Source organism: Vombatus ursinus, unplaced genomic scaffold (genome assembly GCF_900497805.2).
Source record: "Vombatus ursinus unplaced genomic scaffold, bare-nosed wombat genome assembly UNPS02005659.1, whole genome shotgun sequence".
Taxonomy (NCBI): domain Eukaryota; kingdom Metazoa; phylum Chordata; class Mammalia; order Diprotodontia; family Vombatidae; genus Vombatus; species Vombatus ursinus.
This window is the reverse complement of record NW_020945437.1, coordinates 23698027-23718405: the sequence shown is the minus strand read 5'-3', so window position 1 is coordinate 23718405 and position 20379 is coordinate 23698027. Positions and strand designations below refer to the sequence as shown.

The 20379-nt window shown below is 44.4% G+C and overlaps 1 protein-coding gene across 4 annotated transcripts; it reads right to left on the bottom strand.

The window, feature by feature from the left end:
* Positions 1-715: 715 nt before the first annotated feature.
* On the bottom strand, positions 716-19367 carry KCNE3 (potassium voltage-gated channel subfamily E regulatory subunit 3). Of its 4 annotated transcripts, XM_027848167.1 has the most exons (4): positions 18717-19366; positions 18400-18459; positions 10298-10353; positions 716-3006 (listed from the first exon to the last, which is right to left on the bottom strand). In XM_027848167.1, exon 4 carries the CDS (start codon positions 2952-2954, stop codon positions 2646-2648), a length of 309 nt encoding a protein of 102 aa, XP_027703968.1. In that variant the 5' UTR covers positions 2955-3006; positions 10298-10353; positions 18400-18459; positions 18717-19366; the 3' UTR covers positions 716-2645. The 4 variants fall into 4 exon arrangements, with proteins under 4 accessions (XP_027703968.1, XP_027703966.1, XP_027703969.1 ...); XM_027848165.1 differs by lacking the exon at positions 18400-18459; XM_027848168.1 differs by lacking the exons at positions 18400-18459; positions 18717-19366 and adding an exon at positions 14405-14637.
* Positions 19368-20379: the final 1012 nt, after the last annotated feature.

Genomic DNA, 20379 nt, shown 5'->3' with positions numbered 1-20379 from the left:
GAGCACCAGCCCTGAAGTCAGGAGGAACTGAGTTCAAGTGTGACCCTGGGCAAGTCACTTAACCCCAATTGCCTAAATATAAAAAAAGAACAAAAAAGTTTGTAAGGTGCTGTACAGACATCTCACTTGAGCTTTATGACAACCCAGTGATGGTTCCCTATTGTACAGATAAGAAAAATCGAGATTTTAAAAACTGAGGAGAGAGGTCACACAGCTAGGTGGGTATCAGAGGCAGGATTTGAACCCAGGTTTTGCCAATTCCAAATTTTGTGCTTTATTTTCCATAGCACATTGCTTCTTGGAGAACCATCCCTGGTTTCTTCCATTAGTATTCACAATGTGTGATCTCTAATTCCTTTCCCATGGTCACCCTTCTCCGCATATGCTCCAGTTTGCCAGTGTCCTTAAAGGTGGCCTGAAACTGAAAACAATACATCAGAATGGGGTCTTGAGCTGGACATAGGACAATGAAACTACTACTTCCTTGAGCAGGAGGCTGGGCTTCTATTTATGCAGCCTAAACCCTACTGAGGTGTCAGGTGACCCAGATTCTAATCCTGGCTCTACCATATTCTTGGGAAAATATCTTGGGTACTCACTTTGGCTTAGTTTGTCTATCTGTCAAATAGGATAAATAACCCCCTCGGCACTACTTACTTGCAGGGAGTTTCTATGGATCCAATGGTAAGGCACATAAAAATAGATTTGAAAAGAATTAAGCTTTACACAGACTTGAGGAATTGTTATTATTTTCAATGGAAGAAGATATTCCAGGAGCTCAGTCCACTGATTCTCTCCTCTCTGCCTCCCCTTGTGCCCCCGATCTTCTCTTTTCCATTATTGACTCAGTCCATCCACCAGGCGTCAGTCCCCTGTCCTTCTGACCAATTTCTTGCTGGATGGTCAAAGGTGACATCGTGAAGCTTGGTGGGTAGGAACATGGCCTTTTCCATTCCCGAGGATGGAACAGTGGAGGTGGTGGCCAAGGCATCTGGCTCAGTGTGCCTACTGGTTATCTCAGCTACTTGCTCTTGAGGCCCAGGCTGGGATTTCTAAAACTCTGGAGTGAGGTATATGATTGTCTATTGTCCTTCTTCTCTTCCTTCACACCCTGATGCTCATCTTCCCAAAGTACAGCTTTTAAGAACCCATCTCTCTCCTCTGGCTCCAAATAGCCCGCAGGGCAAAGTTCAGACTCCTCACTGTGGCATTCAAAGTCTTTCGAGCCTTGAAGTCTGCCCTCCTTTATCAGTGCTTTCTTGTACTGCTCCCCATCACGTACTCTATGTCTTAACCAGATGAGGTGAACCAAAGTTTCATCCTTTCCCTTTTCTGTGGCCCTGCTTACCAACTATTCCCTTTGCCTGGACTTCCTTCACCTCTCTCAATAGCTCTGTTTTGAAATCCTCCACAAATGTCAGGCTCTTCCTTTAAATTAATCCTTAATTATGAGGGAGACGGAGAGGGAGAGCTTCAGACTGACATTTGTAGGACCAGCTAAATCAGCAGAGGTCACTTAATGTCATCAGAGCAGCATGTGCCATGCCCCTGGCTCACTTCTGCTACCCAGATACAGACAAATAGAGCCAATCAGGCACCCCCGTTTTCCTGAGACACCCAGATGGTATCCAAACCCTGAGCTGCGAAACTCGGAAATTAACAGGGAGTGGACATTAACTCACAATGAGGAAGTGCTGACCCCAGAGCCTAAGGCAGCTGCAACTGGGGGAGATCCCCAAATTCCTCAGTCTTCTGTCTGTTATGTCCACAATACACCTCAATCAGACTGCACCATGCCTCTGGGCCTCCCACTGCAGATTTGGCTGCTCTCAAGATCATTTTCTTCCATATACTCATTTTTGTTCATTGTTGCTAGGAAAATGCCTGGTCACAGCAATTGCCTCCCAGAGTAGACTGCCATCAGGTCTCTCAACTGGCTTTTCTGAGTCTCCTGTGCTGCAACGTCATGGCATGCCTGCCTCTTGTGGCCCAGACCTTATTTTCTATGATTGCGTTGTCTGATACACACACACACACACACACACACACACACACACACACACACACACAATTCAAGTGCTGCCTCTTCTTTCAGGAAGTCTTCCCTGCTCCTCCACCCCCTCCCCTTCACCCAGATGCCAACCTTGATCATCACCTAGCTAGAAGTGTTCTCTCCTTTTGAGTACCTCTGCCCATCCGGCCCTGTGTCGGTACTTTCATTATGGTCCTTAGCATATTCTACTTTGTATTATGATTATCTGTGCACATGTCTCCTTTACCAGAGTATAAGGTATATGGCAACATGGACTGTGTCATATTCTTTGCTGTGTCCGACCACAGCACTGTGAACAGAGCAGTGAATGTTTGGTGAACTGAATTACACATGGGAGCACAGAGGGACTGAGTCACCTGTGTGACCTCAGGTAAACCGCTTTCCCTTTCTGGGCTTCAGTGTCCACAATCTGTAAAGTGAGAGGGTTGGACCTTGTAGGCCTAGCTCTAAATCCTAGGATGATCTTTGGTCTAGCCAGATTCAGCCTCAGAATCTGAAAGGCTGGAATGTTGGCATCCCACTTGCCAGCCGGCGCCTCAGGACTCTCCCAGTATCAGGGGGCTGGGTCCACCTCCTCGCCATCCCCACAGCATCAGATCATTGACACCCGATTCTTGATGTAGACGTGATAGGGATCGCTGCGCTTGTCCACCTTGCGGGAGCGAGTGTAGCCCAGGATGAGGCTACCTACTGTGGCCGCAAAGAGAAACATGACAAAGAGGATGTACATGTAGGAATTGTCATCTCGGCCAGTCTGGGGAGCCTGGGTCTGGTTACCCAGCAGTGGTCCTGGTCCTGGTCCTGGTCGGCAAGGAAGGCTCCTGTGGAGTGTGGCATTCAGGGCTCTCAGAACTGCCTGCAGGCTCTCGTACCAAGGCTCTGTCCCATTGGGAGTCTCCATGGTCCTAGGAGGCCTCAGCAGCAGGGTAGGAAGAGGATGCTGAGCTCACCAACTGATGAGTGAGTGAGAGAGAGAGAGAGAGAGAGAGAGAGAGAGAGAGAGAGAGAGAGAGAGAGAGAGAGAGAGAGATATTTCTTTCTCTTCTTTGTTTGAAATCACACCTAACCTTACCTAGGTGGCTCAGTGGATTGAGCACTGGCCTCAGATACTTCCTAGCTGTGTGACTCTGGACAAGTCACTTAACTTTTGTCTACCTCAGTTTCCCCAACTGTAAAATGGAGATAATAATAGCACCTACTTCCCAGGGTTGTAGTGAGGATCAAATACAGGTAAAGTGCTTAGTAGAGCACCTGGCACATAGTAGGTACTTATAAACATCAGTTCCCTTCCCCCTTCCTTAAAGATCCAAATTCAGTCCCACCACTTCCAGGAAGCCTTTCTAACCCACAGAGCTCTCTCTTTTCATTGCCTTCTATGGCCCCTAGATTGGAAGTTGTTAACCTTTTTTGTTTCTCTGAGAACCTTTATTTTAAGGAACTTGCCCAGACCAGCCATGTTCCCTCCTTCATTCCTCTTTGGGATCCACTCTGGCCTCTACCAGGACCCTGAAGGTACCTACTTGCACCCTCCCCAAACTTCTCCAATTTTCTGTTTCTTTTTACAAGTGGCATTCCCCCCATTAGAATGTAAACCTCTTGAGAGCAGGAACTATCTATCTGCTTGTATTCCCAGTGTTTAGCAAAAGCCTGGCAGTGGAAAACTCTTTATAAATGCTTATTGACTTGACTTTTTGACTATAATGGCTCTTAGGGTTGCGGGGTGACTTTCCATGGTAAAATAGTGTAGTTTCCTAGACAGAAGTAGGGAAGTTCTGAGGTCAGGTGGCTTTTGGGGGAAAGATAACAAGTTCTGTCTTGGACATACTGAGTTAGAGATGTGTGTGATACACTTAGTTCAAAGTGTCCCATGGGCATACAGTAAGCACCTGATAAAGTCCTTGTTGACCTCTGTGTCCAGACATCTTGAGCAGTCTGAAAAATTCTATGGACCACTTCTCTATATCACCATGCTTTTAAAAGCATAGAATAAAATACATAGAATCCTATATAGTCACAAAGGAAACCAATTATATTGAAATGTGGTTTTAAGAATATTTTTTCAAACAAATTCGCCCATGCCAGGTTAAGAATCCTTGCTAGAGTCTGAACCCCACAATATTGTACTTATCGTATTCTGTTTCAACTACGTGAGTCTTCTCTGAACTCAGTGAAATACTGGAAACTGCCCCAAAGCAGTATGTCTGTCTTTTTTTATTCCCATCTCCTCCAAGGTAGCCAAGCAAGGGGCTGGCCACACTGGAGGAATTAAAAAAAGTCTAGTTGACAGATCGATTGGGTGCAAGGTATTGATTATAGCATATTATGAATTCTGGTTAATATTTATATTTATAATATTTGCAACTTTTTAAATTGAGAGGACTATAGTATTTCAGAAAGGATTAATATTAGTTTCTAGACTTTGGTTAGTCTGAAGTTTGTGTGACCTTGGGCAAAACATTCTTCCTCTGTGGGCCTCAGTTTCCTCATTTGTAAAATAAGGTAACTTGTGTGACCTTGTCCAAATCACTAAACCCCTCTGGACTTCCATTTCCTCATCTGAAATGAAAAGAGGGTTGGAAAAGATTGTAACAACTTAAAAGTACTAAGTGTGTGCTAGTTATTATTATTGTTCTTAATAATAATATCCTATTTTTATTTTTAGGGGAAGCTAGGTGGCACAGTGGATAGAATGCAGGGCCTGGAGTCAGGAAGACCTGAATTCAAATCTGACCTTAGACACTTAACAGCTGTGGGACCCTGGGCAAGTCATTTAGTCCTGTTTGCCTCTGTTTCCTCATCTGCAAAATGAGCTGGAGAAGAAAATGGAGGAATCTTTGCCAAGAAGCCCCCACAAGGGGTCACAAAGAGTTGGACACAACTGAAATGACTGAACAACAGTGAAAAGTGAAAGCCAGGGCTACATGCCAAAGGACTTAGATTAGCTCTAAGTGGCCCAAGGCCTAGAGTATCTCTCCAAATATCTCCACTTTTCTACTCAGTATGAGATGTGGTATGTCCCCATAATTACAATTATCCTGGATAATAATAATAATAGCCATTATTATAATAACATATAGGCCCTCTCACCTTTGATTTCTCCCCTCTCTAATCCATTCTGTATCTACTACCAGAATAATCTTTCTTGTGCATAGGTCTGGTCACAGAAAATTTCTAGCTGAGCAAAATTCAAATTGCTTATTCTGACGTCCAAAGCCTTCCACAACCTGGTATCACCTTACCTACTTTCTAGCCTTGCCTCAACCTCCTCCCTTATACACATTCTATACACAAGTCAAAATGGTTAATTCTGTCCCTCAAATCTACCCTATAATTTTCAGCCTCTATACCTTTGCTCAGACCATTCTCTGTGTTTGGAATGTTCTTTCACCTTTTGTGACCGTTGAATTCTCACTCATCCTTTAAAGCTCAGCTCAGAACGCCAGGAAGCTTTCCCTGATTTCCTCCACGACTCCCGTCCCCCGTCCCCTAGTTAATAAAGACTTCTCTCTCCTCCCAGACCTCACATAATGTTCTGCTGGACCTCTCTAATTCACTTCCCCTGTGAGATCCTGCATTGTAATAAGCCCTACTAGGGAAGGGACCTGGCTTTATCTAAATTTTTATGTAGCCCAGCGTTGAGCACAGTGCTCTACAGAAAGCACTGTTTGCTCAATTGAATTTTCCATTGAGCATGAAGAGGCTGGGCCTAAGAAGGCATTCCTATTTTTCCCCACTCTTGTAGGGATATTCATCTTGGTTTTGGGAAAATTTTCCTGAAGAAGCCCAGCTTTCCTGGACATCCTGAGAATGGGCCAGATCTTCCGGGCAGTAGCTGTGTAATTCCCCAGCTATCTTGGAGTACCTCTCTCTCTCTCTCTGTGCCTCAGTCTGCTTAACTATGAAATGGACCTGCAGGCTTCATTCTGATTTTATGGAAAGCGATAGCTAGTGCATCTACTCTGAACTTTCCAGCTACCTATCTTTCTTTTGCTAATACAGTTGTATGGACAAGTCGCTTCCTCTCAACAGGTTTCTACCTACAAAATGGGGGTAATACCTCCTGCTCTGCCTACCTCACTTGTTGAGGATGACATGAGACAATGGAGGTCAAAGAGCTTTATGATCACCAATATGAAAGGTTGTTATTAGGGAAAGAGAAAGTCAGGACCTGAAGAGAGATAGGGGGAGGAAGAAGGCTTTGTCTCAGCCTGGGTTTTATCTGCTCAGTGGAGAGGGCCCTGTCTCCACTCTCTCATCAGCAATGGTATCTGCAAAAGAGTTCCCCCAAAAAGATGTTTCTCTAAATCTCTCAGTCTACAAGGCACAAAGAGATGACCCTTCCCCCATTCCTGGGACACCCTCATGTCCTCTCCTCTGGCAAAGGATGTGGCAACCATGAGCCTTCCCTTCCTTCAGGGCCTTCCCAAGCTCACCTCCTCCAGAAAGACTTTCCTGATTGCTCCTTATCCAGTTCCCACAATTGGGGATCCAAGGAAGTTGAGACATTTGGGCTGGGAGGCAACAATTGCTGACAGTACTTAAGGAGAGAACTGGCCCTCCTCTTACTCTGAGGCTACCTGTAGGCAGCAGGTAAAGGTGGGGAGAGCCTAGGCCTCTGGGTTAGTGTTTAGGCTGGTCCATTATACTTCAGGGACAAAGCTGTATATAACAAAGAAAGCGAACAAAAAAAAAAGCTAGGGGGACCCTCTTTGTGGCAGAATATTGGGACTCCAGAGATCCTGGACTATATCCTTATAACCTACTGGCTGCCATTTAGGTAGGAAGGAAAGGTGGGGGAGCATTCTATTCTGGAGTGTTAGTGCTACTGATTAGCTGAAGCCACATAATCCCAAATATATTAAGCCAAAGGCCTATCCTCTAGCAAAGCTACAGGTCAAAACTGTCCTCATCTTCCATAAATACTGATGAACCCCTTCTTTATTTCACCTACTTCCAAGTACAAAGTTGGGAGCAACCCAATTAGGGCCACATTATAGGGTCCTATCAGACACCAGCCCAGATTATTTCCTCCTTCGATCATAACTGACATAATCTTTCAAAGTCTGCACCTTATAGTTGATATGCCACTTTGGCTGGGCTGCAGGAAGAAAAGATAGGAGCTGAACTGAGAGTGCTTGATTTAGAACCATGAGACCAGAGTTTGGGTCCTAGATTCCGCATTTAACTAGCTGTGCAAATTTATAGTTCATTTCCCTTTTCTGAGTCTCAGTCTCCTAATAATAGTAGCTAGTATTTATAAAGCACCTACTATATGCCAGGTGCTGTGCTAAGCACTAACAAATATGAATTCATTTGATCCTCACGACAATTGCAGAGGGCAGCACCATCTTCCCAGTCCTGCAGGCTTATAGTAGAAGTAGGTAGAAGGTAGGTAGACTTTTAGGTAGAATTCATCTTGGACTCCTCACTATCTCTCACCCTCACATACCATATTGAATCTTTTGACAAGGCCTGTTGATTTCATCTTTGCAACATCTCTTGAATACACCCCCTTCTCTCCTCTGACACTGCCACCACTCTGGGGCAGGCCCTCATCACCTCATGCCTGGACTATTGAAATAGCTGCTGGTGGGTCTGCCTCCTACAAGTCACTCCCTACTCCAATCTGTTCATTCATTCGTTAAAGTGATTTTCCTAAAGTGAAGGTCTGATTGTGTCAGCCACCTACTCCATAAATTCCCGTGGCTTCCTATTTCCTCCAGGAACAAATACAAAATGCTCTGTTTGGCATTCAAACTCCTTCATAACCTAGTTTCCTCCTACCTTTCCAATTTTCTTATACCTTACTCCCCAGTGCATCCTCTGATCCAGTGACACTGGCCTCCTGGCTGTTCCACAAACAGGACACTCTATCTTGGCCCTGGGCATTTTCTCTGGTCTCCCCCATGCCTGGAATACTCTTCCTCCTCCATTCAACTACTGACCTCCTTGGCTTCCATTAAATCCCAACTAAAATCCCTTCTTCTATAGGAAGCCTTCCCCAACCCCTTAATTCCAGTGCCTTCCTTCTGTTAATTATTTTCTATTTATCCTGTATATAGCTTGCTTTGTATATATTTGTTTGCATGTTGCCTCCCTGTTAGATTGTAAGCTTCTTGAGGGCAAGGACTGTCTTTTATCTCTTTTTGTATCCTCAGCACTTAGTACAGCGCCTGGCACATAGTTTGTGCTTAATAAATGTTTACCAATTGATTGAAATCAAAAGAAAAGCAAGATCCCTGGAGTTCTGAAATCCTAGAAGCCCTTGACCTATTAGCAACCCTAACTTCTATGGTCCCAATTAGGAGGCTTCTCCTGGGCTCTGTTACCTCCTTACCTAATTTCCCAAGACTTCTCTGTCCCTCCTCCTTACTTCTTGGAGATGGATGGGACAGAAAGCCTAGCAAGGAGAGAGGAGGGAGGGTGGGGAGGGAAAAGACAGAAAAATGATGGTGGTAGGAACCCCAAAAAAACAAAACACAGACCACAGCCTCAAACCCAGGCTGGTATAACAGAGGATTTCATAAAATCAAAGATTCTATGGAAGGAAAGGACCTTATTAGAACACAGAATGTCAGCACCCCCAGGGCTTTGATAGAATCACAGAATCTCAGGGCTAGAAAGGACCTCAGAAGTCATTCAGATGAACTCCCTCATTTTGTAGTTGGGGAAGCTAAGGGCTAGGGAGGGGAGAGGACTTGTCCAAGGTCACACATCAAGTATCAGAACTTTAACTGCGTCATAGCTGCCCCAGGCTATGGGCTCTGCCATTTCTCCCACCCTACTTCCTTCCATGGACTCAGCTGAATCAAGTTTTGGTGATGGAAGAACCTAGACAGGTCCCAGAAATGAACTGTTAAAATCAAAGCCGTGTATATCTGGCACCCTCTCACCCTCCTTGACTCCTCAGAAACCCTTCCCAGATCCTATTCCTTAGATTTCTCTTCTCTGGAGGCTGCTGGGTGGTGAAGTGGCTAGAGTGCTGTTTCTGGAGTTAGGAAGACTTGAGTTCAAATCCAATCTGAGACACTAGCTGTGTGACCCAGGGCAAGTCACTTAACCTGTCTGCCTCAGTTTCCTCAACTATAAAATGGGGATAATAATAGTACCTACCTCCCCAGGTTGTTGTGAGGATCAAATGAATTAACACTTTAAAAGTGATAATAATGAGTTTAAGGCAATCCAATTTTCTGGGGCTGTTTGTGGTTTCATGGGGAACTCATGAAGTCAAGAACAAATCTTTAAGAAGAATAAGAGGAACAAAATTGTAATGGTAACAAGAGACCATGGACCTTGTGAGGAAGAGGAGAGGAGCAATTGGAAGACCTTCGAGCTGGAAGTCAGGAGTCCTCCATACAGATCTTGTGGTCTCAATTCCCTTTTTGGTAAAATGAGAGTTTGTATTAGATCTGAAGAGCCCTCTCAGCTCTGAATTCATTGTTTTATATTCTCAAGTCCTAATGTGGGGCCTTTCCAGATCAGACATTCTGTGTTCTAAGCTCTGTTCCAGCTCTGATATTCTATGATCTGAGGTCCCTCCCAGCTCTGACATCCTGTGGCTTAGAAGCATTCTGTCTGCTTTCATGTTCTATGTTCTAGGGCAAGACATGAGCCTTGTTCTGCAGTTTTATGTGTTCTATGACTTTGAGAAGCTGTGAAGGAGGTATGAGGGATGAGTGTAGTCCTCGAGGGCTGGTACTTGGAAGAACTGGGCTCTAGAAAGGCCTGACCTAAACAGGAACAGAGGTGGGCGGAAGGAGAGAAGAATACTGAAGGAGAGCCCAGAGAAGATCAGGCCATGGGGCAAACAGAGGGATGAAGACTGAGGAGGGATGGGGGCTTTGTGAAGAGTCCTGGGGGAGTGTCTCTACAGTTCCCTTCCACTCCAGGCCCAGCTAGCAGGGTATCAGAATGCAAAGAGCACTGGGCTCAAAGTCAGGAGATCCAGGTTAAAGGGGAGGCAACTAGGTGGTATGGTAGCTAGAGTACAGATCTTGGGAATTAGGAAGACCTCAGTTGTAAGGAAGCTAGTAAGGAAGACCTTACTAGCCATGTAACCCTGGACATGTCATTTAATTCCTATTTGCCTTGGTTTTCTCATCTGTGAAATGGGGATAATAAGAGCACTTACCTCCAGGATCATAGTGAGGATCAAATGAGTTAACACATGAAGCTCTTTGTAGGCCTTAAAGGCTGTATCAACGCTAGCTATTACTATGTTAAAGTGCCCTATGGGATACTTACAAGTTTTGGTGGCCTTGAGCAAGTCCCTTCTCTGTGCTGTGCCTCAGTTTCTTCCTCTGTAAAACAAAAGGGTAGGCTACATGATCTATCTATGAAACCCAACTCCAGCTCAGTCACTTCAGACTGGTTCTGGGCCCTGTTTTCATACCTGTGTGCTCTCGCGCGCGTGCTCTCTCTCTCTCCTCCCCTCTCCCCAAACAGCTCCAAGATATTAGCACCTCTCTCTCTAGCCAGGCAGGCATGTTTGTGACCCCCAATTACTAGAGGTTAAAATGATAGAACCTGACTTCATTATTGAATGACAGAAAGAGTAAAGAACTGTGTGTGTGTGTGGGGGGTGGTGTACGCTGGGAACTCAACCTCAATGATATTGCAGTAGCAATAGCTGGCATTTGTATAGCACTTTACACATTATTTGAATTTTTTTTTTTTTGGTAAGGCAATTAAGTGACTTGCCTAGGGTCACACAGCTAGTGTCAAGTGTCTAAGGCTGGATTTGAACTCAGGTCCTCCTAACTCCAGGGCCGGTGCTGTATCTACTGTGCCACCTAGCTGCCCCATCTCATTTGAGCTTCACAACCACCCTGTGAAATCAGTGCTATTATTAGCTCCCTTTTGCAGATGAGGAAACTGAGGCTGAGACAGGTGAAATGACTCCCGGGGTTACATAGCTAGGAAGTATCTGAACTCAGACCTTGCTGACTCCAGTAAAGCACTCTACTCACTGCACCGTTCGGCTGGGTAGCCAAGGCTATCTCTCTAAAGACGGGTTCCTTTTCTTTCACACTCTCTTATTGATAGGGACCTTCCTGTCCCTGCTGTCTTGGAGAAAGACACAGATTTTGCCTTCAGGAAACCCCTGTATGAACGGGGAGATAACCTCTGCCCTCAGAGAACCTGAGGGTCTGAGGGGGACACATGGTCCTTGGGGAGCCCCACTCCTCATCTTGGGGAGTCAGCTTCTGCCCTGACCTAAAGGAGATATATAATAAGCATGAAGGTGGAAAGAGTTACCAAGCCTTCTAAAGAGGATTCCAATGACAGCCAGACTCTGTGGAGAAAAACTATGGAGTCTCATGGAGTTAGTCTGGGAAGGCTTCTTAGAAGAGGTCATTGATTTGGGGTGTCCCATTTAAAGGCAGATCCACATGCACTAGTGTCCAGCCTCACCGCTCTCTGTCCAGCATCAGGTTTTGCTGCCCGGCCCCACTTCTGGGGGCCCAACAACAACTTTGTCCAGCGTCAGGAAGGAAGCAGCCCTATGATCCTCCACAAGGCCTCTCACCCCATTCCTACTTCCCTTTTCTGTGGCTTCTTTCCAGTCCTGACCTAACATGAAGGAACCAAGACTTCCCCCTTTCCCTTCCTCCTTATTGCTACACCCTTATTCATCATCCCCAAAACATCCCAGGGTCACTGTAGTCGCTTTGCTCACAAAGTGCCCCATGCCTGGAGTGACTTCCTGGGGAGGGGGGTGTCATCCCCTCTACTGACCCTATATCCAAAGCCTCATCAGCTTTCAAGACCTAATCGAGTTCTATTTCATCCTAGGGTCACATCTAATCCAGACCCCTCCTTTTACAAATGGGGAAAATGAGGGCCAGCCTAGGGTCACACAACAGGTCGATAGCAGAGCTAAGACCCAAACTGAAGTCTTCTGACTTCCAAGTCCTGGGTTCTTTCCACTCTGTCCCCCTCTGTTTCTCCCTCCCCTCTCTTTGAGCACTTACCAAATAATCTGTCTGAACCCATTCAATCAAACACTTACTATGCACTTACTGTGTAAAAAGCATTGGGTTAGCCAGCAACTAGCATTTATTAAGCACCTACTATGGGCCAGGAACTGTACCAAACACCAGGGATACAAAGAAAGGCAAAATATAGTCCCTGCCCTCAAGGAGCTTATAGTCTAATGAAGGGGGGGGCAACATGCAAACAACTATGTACAAACAAGGAATATACTGAATACAATTGGGAGTAATCTTAAAGGTAATGTACTAAGATTAAGGAGGACTAGGAAAGGCAGGAGGTAGGATTTTAGCTAAGACTTGAAGGAAACTAGGGAAACCAGGAGGCAAAGAAAAGGAGGGAGATAGTATAGAGTGCCTGGTGTAAGGAAAAGCAAGATCAGTATCACCGGATCTAAGAATATGTGTGGAGGAGGGTAAAAGAATGAGGGAAGCTAGGTGGTGCAGTGGATAGAGGACTGGGCCTGGAGTCAGGAAGACCTGAGTTCAAATTCAGCCACAGACATGTACTAGCCATGTGATCCTGGGCAAGTCACTTAACCCTGTTTGCCTCAGTTTTCTCATCTGTAAAATGAACTGGAGAAGGAAATGGCAAACCGCTCCAGTGTCTTTGCCAAGAAAACCCCAAATAGGGTCACCAAGAGTTGGACATGATTGAAATGACTCAGCAACAGAATTATAAGAAGACTGGAAAGGTAGTAGGGCCAGGTTTTGAAGAGCTTTAAAAACCAAATAGAGGATTTCATATTTTATTCTGGAGGTAATACGGAGCCACTGGAATTTACTGAATAGGGGAGGTGACATAGACCTCCATTTTTGGAAGAGCAATCTGGGAGCTGAGTGGAGGATGGACTGGATTGGGAAGAGATTTGAGTCAGGGAGACCAACAAGCAGCCTATGGGCTGGGGAGGCGGATGTTTTAATAAGATGAAATCTCTGCCCTAATGGAGCTCAGTCTGTACTATGTAATCAAACATAAATACAGATAAAGCATTATGCAGGATAAGCATATTGGGGAAGTGCAAAGAGATCCAAGAAAGAGAAAGGTCATCACTAACTAGGGAGACAGAGAAGGCTTCCTGGAGGAGGTAGCTCATGAGCTGAGGTTTAAAGGACTAGAAGGAATTCAACAGGGAAACAGGGGGAAGGAAGGCAATTCATGCTTAGAGAAAAGGCATGGAAAGGGGGAAAACTCCAGGTCATTTTGAGGCTCCACAGAGCTCACCATTTAATGCATTTGTACTTAATCAATATAAGTAGTTATTGCTGGATTGGGGGTGGTGGTAACAGTACTATGTAGTATCTAATTATGGAGGTAGGAGCCAGATTGTAGTGGTGAAATAGTAAATAAAAAGTTGAGGGGCAGCTAGGTGGCACAGTAGATAGAGCACCAGCCCTGAAGTCAGAAGGACCTGAGTTCAAATCCAGCCTCAGATCAAACACTTGACACTTATTAGCTGTGTGACCCTAGGCAAGTCACTTAACCCCAATTGCCTAACCAAAAAAAAAAAAAAAAAAGAAAGTTGACTTAAAAGATAGAGAAGGTTATAGGAGGTAAAATAGATAATTTTGATTATATAAGGTGGAAATTTTTTTTGCACAAACAAAAACAGTGCAGCTAAAATTAGAATAAAAGTAGGAAATTGGGGGGAAATCCTTGCAGGAAGTTTCTCTGATAAAAGTCTGATTTCTCAAATATATAGGGAACAGAGCCAAATTTATGAGAATAAGAGCCATTCCCCAATTGATAAATGGTCAAAGCACATCAACCCACAGTTTCAAAGGAAAAAAAAATCAAAGTTCTCAATAGTTATATGAAAAATTGCTCTGTCACTAATAATCAGACAAATTAAAATTAAAACAATTCTGAGGTACCACCTCACAGCCATCAAATTGACTGAAGTGGTAGAAAAGGAAAATGGCAAATATTGGAGGGGAATGTGGGAAAATAGGTACACTAATGAAGGGTTGGTGGGCAATTTGGAACTATGCCCCCCAAAGTTACTAAACTGTGCATTCTTTTAATCCAGTGATTCTGCTGTTAAGTCTATACACCCCCAAAAAGATCAAAGAAAAAGGAAAAGGACCTATATGTACAAATATTTATAGCAGCTGTTTTTGTGGTGGCAAAGAATTGGAAACTGAAGGAATGCCTATTAATGACTGGACAAGTTGTGGTATATGATTTCTTTTTTTTTAAATTAATTTATTTTTACAAGCATTTATTATGTTTATTCTCTCTCCCTGTTATCCTCAACTCCTCAAATAAACAAGTAAAAAATCCACAAAAAACTCTCATGGTCTAGCAAAGCAAATTCCTACTTTAGTCATGTTTGATTTTGGATTTTAAGTCCCTTACCTCTCTAGCAGGAGGAGGATAACTTGCTTCATCGCTTCATCTTTGGAACTCTGGAATCATGCTTTGTCTTCACATTGATCAGAATTTTAAAGTCTTTCAAAGTTGTTTTTCTCTATAATGCTATTGTTATTGTGTAAAATGTTCTCCTGGTTTTGCTCACTTCACTCTTCCTCAATTCAGAGAGGTCTTCCTACTTTCCTCTGAAGCTGCAAATTTTGCCCTAACTTATGGCACACTATTATGAGTCTTTTTTACAGAAAATAATTGGCAGATGCTGAAAATGTCAAGAATCAAATAACACCACAAAAATAAAACAGGTTATATTTTAACAGACTGAAAAAGAATTGTTATTTGATGTGGGAGTTAATCCTTAATCCTTAATTAACTGTCTATGTGAGTCTAACCATTGATTTGTCAGGTTAAAGGTCTGAATTGGTTAAAAAAAAAAGAAAAAAGTAAGAACAAAGAAAAAGATATGGCATATAATGGAAACAACTCAGTCTTCAAACATTTGGCAATGAAAATTGGGAAATGGATAACAGAAATAACATTGACACCAATTACAATAATCTTATACAGAAGTTTAACCAATCTAAATTTTCTGTCACAATAAGAAGATAAAAAGAAGCCAGAAAACACTTTAGCATATCTGACTTACTTGCCAAGAAAAAAGAAATGAAGGCCAAAGGCACACTGGTTTACAATGTAAACTATTTGGAAAAATCTTATGAAGAAAGATAATGGATGATTTTAAGCAAGATCATCTCATAAAACAGAGGGGAGCAGTGGAACATTAATCTAATTTTTAAAAAAGCTTGTCAAGAAACTCAACTAAGCAAAGCCACCCGAAGGGTGAGAGTTGTGGTATATGATTTCAATGGGTTACTACTGTGCCATAAGAAATGATGGAGAAGGTTTCAGAAAAACTGGGGAAGACTTATATGAATTGATGAAAAGTAATGTGAATAGAACCAGGAGAACAATTTACACAGTAACAGCAATATTGTAAAGATAATCAAATGTGAAAGACTTAGTGACCCTGATCATTAATTACAATGACCCACCACAATTCCAAAGGGGCTTATGACGAAAAATGCAATCCACCTCCAGAAAGAGAACTGATGGACTTATAATTCGATTGAAGCATACTCTTTCTCTTTCTTTCATTTTTTAAAAAAGAACATGGATAATGCAGAAATTTGTTTCACATGATTTCATGGTTTTATATTTCTTGATTTCTCAATAGGTGGGAGAGAGAAAAAATCTGGAACTGAAAATAAAATAAAATTGAATTAAAAAAGAAAAAAGAAAAAAAAGTTGCTTTAAAGCTAGGAAGCCTTGGGTGCAAGTCCTGCCTTTGACATACCGCTTGTGTGACCCTGGGCAAGAGCCTTAACCTCTTAGTTCTCCAGACAATTTCCTAGGCCTATAAATTGTAAAGAAGATGCCTATCTACATTGGTAGAGGGCGTTTCCTCACCTGGGAGTTCCCTAAGCCAATGGAATTCCAGGTCCAGTTACACACAAATGTGTATAAATTATGTGTGTATATGTATATATACACAAATATGTATGCATGCATGTTTGTTTAAAAATTGGGGCAGCTAGGTGGCACAGTGGATAGAATGCCGGGCCTAGAGTCAGGAAGACCCCAGTTCAAATCCAGCCTCAGACACTGGGCAAGTCACTTAACCCTGTTTGCCTCTGTTTCCTAGTCTGTAAAATGAGCTGGTGAAGGAAATGGCAAACCACTCCAGTATCTTTGCCAAGAAAACCCCAAATGGGGTCACGAAGAATCAGATATGGCTGAATAACAAAGTGTTTAAATATATAAAGCACACACACATTATATATGTATAGGTAGGTGTGTGTGTGTGTGTGTGTGTGTGTTTGTGTGTGTGTTTTCCTTGTGAGCAAGCTGTTTTGGTCTTTGTCCAGTGCTCCACTTACCTGGTTCAGAGTAGGTGTTTAATAAATGCTTGCTGATTGGTTGATGGATATCAGGAAAAGTCAGTGAGACATCAGAAAAGAAGGTAAAGAGCTGCTCAGGTAGAGAGGGTAGGGTTAATCCCAGGAAGTTAATCCCTTTTGCATTAAAAGGTAAACATTCTGGGTCCAAGTCACTAGTAACACCCTCTAGGTGAGTGCCCAGGGACTGGGGGTTGGGCAGGCACACTCACGCATCCACCTCAAGCCACTCCTTAACAGACAGCCTATAGTCTTCCTTTCATACCATGTTTTCTCCTTTCTCAGGTTGATTTCCACATTTTTATCTTTTGTCCTGAGCTCCCTCCAATCTTTTTTCTCCCTTTCCTTCCCAATCAAGAAAGGACCTCGGGCTCCACCCTCCCCAAGTGACAGCATCTGTTTTTCTCTTTATATTCTTCATATTGTCATATAGTCACATTCCTCATATAACCTGGTTCAGTGGAAAGGGTCTTAAAGTCAGAAGACTTGGGTCCTAACCTTAATTCTGCCAACTGACTTGCTGTGTGTGTGTGTGCAGGACTTTAGGCAAAGCACTTCAAGGGGCATCTGTGTGACTTGTCTTGTTAATCTAAGGGGTTGGACTGGAAGCCCCTGTGGGTCCTTCCAACTCTCAGGTACTATGGCCCCCCTCTAACACGATTTCCTCACCTGTGAAATGGGGAAATTTTGAGGAACAGCAATGTGTGTAGTGGAAAGAATTCTGAGCTGGACTTTGAGTCAAAAGATCTGGGTTTAAGACTTAGCTGTGCCACTTAATGAGTTTGTGACCTTGGGCAAGTCACTCAATGCCACTGAGCCCAAGTCCTTCTCAGCTTCCCTTCTTGAGAAAACTGAGGCTCAAAGACATTAAATGACTTAACTTAAGAGAGGCAGTAGTGTAGAGCTGTTTGAAAATCAAACAAGAGGAGGTATTGGGAAAGAGCTTTGAGGAGTAGAAATATCTGCCCAAGTGAAAGAAGCCCAGAGAATCTCAAGGTGTTTGCTCCTGTCAGTCAACATCTTCCCCCCCTCCCTTTTTTAAAAATTCTTTCCTTTTTCAAAGGCGTTCAGACTGGATGGAATCCTATGGGGTGGGGTAAGGGTGTGACAAAAGGACAGGGATGTTGAATAATTTAGCTGGTGATTTAATGAATCACAGCAGACAGCTTTAGTGACCTGGACTGGCTGTCAGGAAACCTGGGTTCTAAATCCTGATTGTCCATCACTGGCTTGCTGTGTAACCTGGGATAAGACATTTTCCATTTTAGGGCCTCAGTTTCTCCATTTGTATAATGAGGATATGGGTGGAAGTAGAGACGAGATATGCTCTAAGTCCCTTCTAGCTGTGACTTAACGTTCTGTGATTTCTGCTAGTAGATACCCAATACCTGCTTTCTCTTCACACTCTTCCTGGAAGGAAACAAGTTAGAATTGGGAATCCTTTTTTTCTGTCTCGGGAAGGAAAGAGAAAAATATTCAAAGAGTAGCTAGGTGGATAGAACATTGAGCCTGGAGACAGGAAGACAGTTTAAATTCAACCTCAGACACTTATTAGTCATGTAAGTAATAAGGGGGAAGGGAATAAGTCTTTATATAGTGCCTACTGTGTGCCAGGCACTGTGCTAAGCTTTAAACAAATATTATCTCATTTGATCCTCACAACTCTGGGAGGTAAGTACTATTTTTTATCCCCATTTTACAACCGAGGAAACTGAGGCTATGACTTGACCAGAGTTACACTGCTAGCGTCTGACACTGGATGTGGGCAAGCAAGTCACTTAACGGCTGCTTCAGTTTCCTCTCTAAAGTGGGGATATACACCTACCTCATGGGGTTGTTGTAAGGAGCAAAGGAAGTATATTTGTAAAAAAGACTTAGCATAATGCCTGGCACATAGTAGGCTCTATGTAAATGCCTATTTCCCTTATTCTTCCCCCCCCCACCCCTTCCCCTCAAAGAGGACGAACGGGTTCGAGTAACTTACTCAAGATCATAGAGCAAATTAGTGGAGGAACCTAGGTCTCCTACCTTCTAGCCCAGATCTCTTCCACCACAGCAAGGAGAGGGAAACCATCCCGAGTCTCTAGCCTGTGCTTGCAGTAGAGGACAAAGAAAGGGAAGGGGGAGGCAGAAATCAGGACAGGCTTCTCTAGAGCAACTCCGCTCTGTTTTCCCTGTTCCTGCGCCCATCAGTGTGCCTATGCCTAGGTCCCAGCTCCTGACCTCGCCTGACCTCACACCTGCCCGGGAGCTGACCACAGCTCCTTGGAGAGGAGTCGCGTGCGCGTATGCTGTGAGTCCGGGATCCAGGCTCACGCCCCTGCTCGTCCAGACTGCAGCCTCACCTGTGCCCCCCCGGCCCACGTGAGTCAGCCTCCTGTTTCCTCGTCCTCCTCCTTCGCTGCTGCTCAGCGCCAGGTGCTCTGTGCCAGCGCTGCCCTCGGGAAGCCCACGCTTTCCCAAACCAAGCTCGATCCCCGCGCGAAGCCTCTCTAGGTGCTCTCCACGACCCTCTCTCTTCCACCCCCTCCAAGTCCTCCAGTATTAGGAAAACGTTGCTTAAGGTTCTCCCCCTCAATGATCGCCTTCAGAGTTCTCCTCGTGCCATACTTCTCAGGGTTAGTTCCAAGTGATCGCCCTTCACGGTCTCTCCAGTGTGATCCCCCGCTGGGGGTCTCTGATAGGTAGATCTCCGCTCAGCTATCTATTTCCTCGCTCGATCCGCTCCCCACACTGGGGTTCTCTCCCGCCGTGATTGCCCTCGGGGTTCTCTCTGCACTGGATCCCCAATCTCCTCCCAGCAAGTCTGTCCTCCAGAACTCTTGGACCCGGGCTCGATCTCTTTAAGCCAGCCTTCTTTCTTCCTGAGCGCCCCTGGGGGCTCTTTCACAGCAGATTTCTTAGAGTTCTTTCCAGGACCACCTCTAGGTATTTTCTCTGCATCCTCTAAGTTCCCCAGCTTCACCCACAGCTGTTCTGGGCTCAGGACTCTTCAGAGCCTAACTTTTTTCTCCTCTGGTTTCTTGACCGCCCCGCCCCGTCCCGCCCCGTCCCATCCCGTCCCATCCCATCCCTCTGGACCCATTGCTCACACTCTCCTCCCTCCAAGTTGCCTGCTGGTTCCCCAGTGCCAATCTCAAAGAGAACCAGCGCCCATTTCAATGGGTTTGTTAGGGTGGGTGGGTGGTGGGGAAGTGCAGGGCTGGGCTTGTTTTCTGGCCAGAGCCAGAAAGCTTAGCACTTAACCTACTCCCTTCTTACCCTCTCATCTGGGCCTCAGCTTCCTTAGACTTTTCTAGGGTAACAGTAGAGTGAGGAATCCCTGGCCCTCCCCTTCCTTCCCTCCCCTGCCACCTCCCGCCCCATGGGACCTGGAGGTCAGTTTAGGGTTAGGATGGGAGAGGGTAGGGAACACTCCCCAGAGTTAGAAATTGTGGCCTTTAAGAGCTAGAAGGGAACTTTCTATCTATCTATCTCTCTATGTATCTATGTATCTATGTATCTATGTATCTATGTATCTATCTATCTATCTATCTACCTATCTATCTATCTATCTGTCTGTCTCTGTCTATTTATCGATCATCAGCTCTATATGAAATAATCTATTTCAATTTTACAAATAAGGAAACTGAAGCTCAATAGAGGGAAAATTATTTTCAGAAGTTCGTTCGCGAACTCTGTGTCAGAGCCAGGATTAGAACTTAATTCAGGGTGTTGGGTTTTTTATTGGCAAACAGGTGACTTAATTTCCACACCCCCCACCCCCACCCCCACCCCCACCCCCACCCCTACCCCAGGCAGGTCAGGAGCTTCAATGAAGGTTCAGGAAGAAACAGCTAATCAGAGGGAGAGTCAACAGGGGAGAGGGGTACTTATGTGAAGTACAGGAGTGGAAAGAGCTTCCAGGGTGAAGAGGTTTCTGGGACATTGTAGAGAAAGTCTAGGAAAGTACCAAGCTGATAAGTCTTCTAGGAAAAACTACTTAAGCTCTGCCTCAGATTCTTCAAC

Excerpts from the sequence above, each read along its gene's own strand:
- KCNE3 (XM_027848169.1), bottom strand. The coding sequence starts at position 2,954 with ATGGAGACTCCCAATGGGACAGAGCCTTGGTACGAGAGCCTGCAGGCA.